At 39.0% G+C, this 6,601-nt stretch overlaps 1 protein-coding gene across 1 annotated transcript; it reads right to left on the minus strand.

The window, feature by feature from the left end:
- Positions 1-1,468: 1,468 nt before the first annotated feature.
- Positions 1,469-2,002, minus strand: LOC126982829 (uncharacterized). The gene has a single exon (XM_050835101.1). The coding sequence runs from the start codon at positions 2,000-2,002 to the stop codon at positions 1,469-1,471; it is 534 nt and encodes a 177-aa protein (XP_050691058.1).
- Positions 2,003-6,601: the final 4,599 nt, after the last annotated feature.

The following is a 6,601-nucleotide window of genomic DNA, read 5'->3' on the forward strand; positions in this document are numbered from 1 at the left end:
TTGTGTTCCTCCTCCTCCTCCTCCTCCTCCTCCTCCTCCTCCTCCTCTTCCTCCTCCTTCTTCCTCTCCTCGTTATGATTAGCAGTATATTTCTTATTCCTCAAGTTAGTCTCAAGCTCAACCGCCTCAAGTGATCAATGATGTCAAATTTGTACAAGAGAAGGAGGAGAAGAAGGAGGAGGAGGAGAAGGAGGAGGAGGAGGAGGAGGAGGAGGAGGAGGAAGAGGAGGAGGAGGAGGAGGAGGAGGAGGAGGAGGGGAAGAGCAGGAGGAGGGGATGAAGAGGAAGAAAACGGAAAAAAGAAAATGAAGTAGGCTGGACTAACGAAGAAGAGAAGGAAGAAGTAAAAAATTGAAAAAAAAACTTTAAAAGGGACGGAATAAGAGGGAGAAGCATGGGAAGGAAAAAGAGGGAGAAGCATTAAAGGGGAACTATGAAAAAAGATAAAAGAGAGGTGTTGGGAAGCGGAAGACGGTGAGGAGGAGGAGGAGGAGGGGGGGAACTGGAGGAGAAAAAATAAAATATGAAGAGGAGGAGAACGAGAGCAGCTGGAGGAGGAGGGGAAAAAAAAGAGGAGGAGGGGGAAGAAGAAGAAGAAGAAGAGGAGAAGAAGGAGGAGGAGGAGGAGGAGGAGGTGGTGTCATGCGAGAAAGGGAAGGAAAACAATTGAGAGAGAGAGAGAGAGAGAGAGAGAGAGAGAGAGAAAGAGAGAGACAGAGACAGAGAGAGAATGCACTTACTATGGGAGTGGTGGTACGGGACACAATTCAACACCTCCACCCCCCACCTCCACCACCTCTCCACCTCCACTTCATCACCACGGCTGCCTTATCACCCTGTAAAGCCATCCACGCACCCTTATTACTGCAGTCACTCACCACCACCACCACCACTACCGCTCTACTCCTCTTTTCTACTACCTCCACCACCACCCAGACCATCGCCACCATTACTAATATCACCACAACCATTATTATCATCACCATTATCATCAATGTAAAAATATATTTGTAGAGGAGAAATTGAGAGAGAGAGAGAGAGAGAGAGAGAGAGAGAGAGAGAGAGAGAGAGAGAGAGAGAGAGAGAGAGAGAGAGAGAGAGAGAGAGAGAGAGAGAGAGAGAGAGAGAGAGAATAAGAATAAGAACTTTATTTCCATTGTTACAATGGTTATTCTTTTACATGAGACTTACGCTTACGAGAACATTAAAATGAAGTTAATACACAAAAGAAAACACCTATGTTAAAATTGAGTTAAATAACATTTGTGAGTTATAAGGTAAAAAGTATTAAACATAAAAAGCTAAAACGTTATCATCATAAAAGGTTAAAGTATACTTTAAAGTGTAATGATCAGAGTATGAGTAAGATGTAGTCAGACAATATAACATAAAATGGTGAGGCAGTCGGAGTGAAAGTGTAAAAAAAAAAGTCGATTGATCTAAAACAGTGGAACATGTCATGTAATATTCACAATTCAAATTGTTTGTTGAAAAGATGTATTTTCAGACGTGTTTTAAAAGTGTTAAGGCAGGTAGTATTTTTTACGTTGTTAGGAAAGCTGTTCCATAGTGTGGGTCCGGCAACTTGGAGGGACTTGGTGCCCAAGTTAGTGCTGCACATGGGGACGAAGAGCTGTTCAGATTGCCTCGTGCTGACGTTTAGGTTGTGCCTCTCGCCCACTGTTGGCAGCGGGAACGCCCAATTAGGAACTTTTTTATTAATGAGTTTGTAGATAATTACTCTGATTTCAAAAGTATGTTTCTGTTTTATTTTGAGCCAGCCAAGTTCTTTGATAAATGGAGTAGCGTGTTCACTCCTGGGAGCTCCTCCAAGTGCTACCTTTGCTGCAAAATTTTGTAGTTTTTGCACGCGATGTATTTGAGAAGCATTAGTAGCTCCCCAGATACTGATCCCATAATTAATTATACTCATGACTAATGACTGAATGACAGAAATTCTTGTTGTTTTATTAAAGTGTTCCCTTATTCTATTAACGTGCATAATTTTTGCGTATACTTTTTTGCTCATCTCGGAGATATGTGCATCGAACAATAAGTGGCTGTCAAAGTAAACGCCCAGGCTCTTAAGAGATGAACTGGGAGTGATAACGTTCCCGTCCACCTGCATGTGAGTGTCGGGAGGAATCTGTGAGAGGAGCCGCCTTGTTCCAGTGAACATGCACTGCGTCTTTTGTGCATTTAACAGTAGACCAATCTTATTAAAGTATTGTTTTGCAAGTTTAACAGTTTCTTCTCCTTTAAGATCATCTATGTAACCACTGTGAATAAGCTGGGTGTCGTCAGCATACTGGATTATTTGGCAGTTCGAGAAATAGCGCCTAAGGTCGTTTACATATATAATAAATAAAATTGGACCAAGTACTGATCCTTGAGGCACACCGTAGGACATGCTGGAGCTGTCAGACATACTGTTATTTATCCGCACCGATTGTGTTCTATCATTTATGTAATTCTGGAACCAGAAGGAATCTATGTTCATGTTGAGGCACTTGTTTAGCAATATTTCGTGACTGACACTGTCGAAAGATTTAGATAAATCGCAAAGGGTGATTAAAGAAATTTTCTTGTTGTCCATATTTGCGTAAAGTTCGTTAGTTAGTTTTAATAAAGCAGTATTAGTGGACAGATTGGGTCTGAAACCATGTTGTGTTTTGCTGAGCAGATTATTTGTTTCTAGGTATAAGGTAAGCTGAGATGCAACTATTTTTTCAGTTACTTTAGAAAGAATGGGTAGGAGAGAGAGAGAGAGAGAGAGAGAGAGAGAGACACAGAGAGACAGAGAGACAGTTTTTTCCTCATGCATTTTATATTGTTTTCTACAAGCTGTGTTTCAGTACTCTGCAGAGGAGGAGAAGGAAGAGGGGGAGGAAGAGAAGGAAGAAGTACAGACTCAGAGGAAAACTTCTCAAGGAGACTTTTTTTTCAGATTTCTTCTGTTTTACTTTTTTTTTCTTACCATCGCCGCATTTATTGGTTTTCTTGACACACACACACACCACACACCACACACACACACACACACACACACACACACACACACACACACACACACACACACACACACACACACACACACACGTTTTTCCATTATTTCCTAACATCGCTTTTGTCAATAATTTTCTCTTCCATTCGCTTACTACGTAGGTTACAGTTCTTTTCGTTTCATATTTCTTTCTTCCAATTCCATTAGTGCAGGTCCAATAACTCTCTGCAGGTCGCCTTTACACTTCAACACTAACTTTTCTTATAAATTGCTGGCCGTCGTGTGTTTAAAGATATCCTCTTTACCTTTGTATCTTTCACATTGTTTTCTTTATATTTTTCTTCTTTTCTCTTTTCTGCTTTCCTGTTATGTTATCTGTTACTCCTCTTTGTTTCCGTATATTTTATCTTTTCTCTATTTTGGTTTGTTGTTCTCCTATTTTCTTTCTCTGTATCGTTCTTGTTTTCTTATATTTTCTCCTCCTGCAATACTTTTTCTTACTTATCCCTACGCTATCCCTCGTTACTTTTAATTTCCTTCCTTTTCTTTCTTATACACTTATTTCTTTCCTTTTCTCTTTAATACACTTCCTTCCTTTTCTCTTTTATACACGTCCTTCCTCTTCTCTTTTATACACTTCCTTCCTTCCTTTTCTCTTTTATACAATTATTTCCCTCCTTTTCTCTTTTATGCATTTATTTCCTTGCTTTTTCAAACGTTTTCAGATGTTCATGCGAGGTCTGTTCCCCTTCCCTACTCCTTGCTTTTCCTTTCTTTCCCTTACTTTTCTTTTACATACTTCCTTTTCTAATACGTTTCCAGATATTCATGCGTCGTCTGTACCCCCCCTACTCCTTGTTTTTCATTTCTTTCCCATTCTTTTCCTTTCTTTTTCATACGTCCGTTTCTTATATGTTTTCAGATATTCATGCTTGGTCTGCTCACCTTCCCTACTACTTACTCATCCTTTATTTCCTTTTCTTTTACAGACATTTGTTCTCTGCCTTTTCTAATACGTTCTCAGATATTTATTTGTGGCCTGTTTCCCTTCTTTCCTTTTTTCACACATTTATTTCCTTCCTATTCTTACAGGTTTTCAGATATGTATGCTTCGTAAGTTCCCTTTGTGTTCTGTCAGCGAATGGCTTGCAAGTTCCTACGAGCATAAAGCGTCTCATTTAAGTATTGGATGAATGAATAAACGAACGAGTGCATGAATGAATTAGGAAATGTTATTGTTGGATTACGCACACACACAAGTATAGTAAAAGATTTTTAATGAGAGAGAGAGAGAGAGAGAGAGAGAGAGAGAGAGAGAGAGAGAGAGAGAGAGAGAGAGAGAGAGAGAGAGAGAGAGAGAGAGAGAGAGAGAGAGAGCTCTGGGGTTCATCAATTCCCTCGACGCAGAGACAAAAACAGTTGATATTGTGATGTTGGGCGAAGCCTTAGCGATGCCGCGCCCGATAGCTTGTTAGTGAGAGAGAGAGAGAGAGAGAGAGAGAGAGAGAGAGAGAGAGGCGGGGGGTCAGGCTGGCAGGCAGAAAATTAATGCCTTTCATTATCTTTTATTTATTTGATCTTCCTCGTGTTCCTCCTGTCAGGTTTTTCCTCTTTTTTTTGTTATGCTATTTTTGTTTGTTGTTTTTTGTTTCCTGCCTTTTATTTTCCCTATATCTCAATCACGTTATCAATCAGTTGCATGGAGTCTCTCTCTCTCTCTCTCTCTCTCTCTCTCTCTCTCTCTCTCTCTCTCTCTCTCTCCCACCCCCCACCCCACACACAAACACACACCGGATATCAACAGGAAAAGTCCCTTACCTGCCCATGTCGGTATACAAAAGAACGTTTGTTGAATGCACACAATTGATTTAGTTAGTTTATCTATGTGTGTGTGTGTGTGTGTGTGTGTGTGTGTTTATTTAGTGTCTATAGTTGTGTGTTTTCCTTTCTTCTCCTCTTTCATTTTTGTAGATTTTTTTATTGTTTTTGTATTACTTTCCCTCTTTCTTTGTTTTTCGTTATTCATTTTTTTTTTCCTCTTTCTTTGTCTCCATCTCTGAGTCTTTCTGTCTTTATCTGTTTTGTATTCCTTTCTGTCTCTCAGTCTGTCTTTTTCTGTCTATTCGTGTCGGTCTGTCTGTCTGTGTTTATCAATGTCTGTCTGTCTTTCTGTTTGTCTATGTCTGTCTGTCTGTCTGCTCTATGTCTATCTGTCTGTCTGTTTGTCTGTCTGTCTACGTGTGTCCGTCTTTGTCTGTCTGTCTGTTTGTCTGTGTCTTTCTGTGTCTGTCTATTTGTCTGTCTGTCTATGTGTCTGTGTCTATCTATCTATCTATCTATCTGTCTGTCTGTCTGTCTGTCTGTGTCTGTCTATTTGTATGTGTCTGTATGTCTCTCTCTCTCTCTCTCTCTCTCTCTCTCTCTCTCTCTCTCTCTCTCTCTCTCTCTCTCTCTCTCTCTCTCTCTCTCTCTCTCTCTCCATTTATCTGTCTTCCTTTTTATCTATCTCACACCGATTGATCTTGCATTTTATTTCCGGGATTTCAACACAAAGGGGTAAAATGCGCATTGATTTCCATATATCACTTGTGTTTCCTCTCTTTTTTCATGACCCAACGCTGTCCGACCGGAATAAAAAGAAATAATGGAAAAATATAATGAAAAAAATATAATCATAAACTCATTTCCACTTTGCATTTTTCGTTTTTTTCTATTTTTTTTCTTCTCTTTTCTCTGCTGCTGTTCCCCGGTGAAGTATTTTGCCTCGTCATTTTTTTTTTGTTACTTATAAAGAAAAAAAAAACACCTGATCCAGTTTGATTTAAGTAAATAGGTGTTTGCTTTTCACGGAGTTATTTTCTAGTTTGTTGTCATCGTCATTTGATTAGATAGTTAGTGTAGCTTGTCACAAACAGCCTCGTAAGGACCATCAAGTCTGCTGTTGTTTGTTCTTCCTTTGGTTTGTTCTTCCTTTGTGTCATTATTCCGGATTTTGCTTTAATTCTCTGCTGACTTATTATTTCCTTTAATTTTCATGTTTTCTACTTTTTTTTCCTTCTCTGATTAAGTTTGCCATTTGAATTAATATCATATGACTATTATTTTCTTGAGTTCTATCGTTCATACCTTTTGTTTCGCGCTGTTTACTTACTTTTAATATCTTTTGTCACGTTCTATGTATGCTGTGTTACCGACCTGCTCTATTTAAAATCACCTGTGTCGTCTAAATACCATGTCTTATTCAATGCTGTGTTACCGACCTGCTCTATTTAAAATCACCTGTGTCGTCTAATTACCATGTCTTATTCAATGCTGTGTTACCGACCTGCTCTATTTAAAATCACCTGTGTCGTCTAATTACCATGTTTTATTCAGTGCTGTGCTTCCGACCTGTTCAATTAATTACCTTCTTCTTTATCACATTTTATTCAGTGCTGTGTTAATGCTGTGTTAGTATATTATCACGACCTAACAGTGCTGTGCTATCAATCACTAATTAGATTTATTTATCACTTCGTTTTTTTATATTTTTTACCTCTTATATACGGAACTATATTATTTCTATTGTCTGTTTAATCTGTTTATCATTTGCTTTAT

Source organism: Eriocheir sinensis, chromosome 52 (genome assembly GCF_024679095.1).
Source record: "Eriocheir sinensis breed Jianghai 21 chromosome 52, ASM2467909v1, whole genome shotgun sequence".
Lineage (NCBI taxonomy): Eukaryota > Metazoa > Arthropoda > Malacostraca > Decapoda > Varunidae > Eriocheir > Eriocheir sinensis.

Excerpts from the sequence above, each read along its gene's own strand:
- LOC126982829 (XM_050835101.1), bottom strand. The coding sequence starts at position 2,002 with ATGCACGTTAATAGAATAAGGGAACACTTTAATAAAACAACAAGAATT.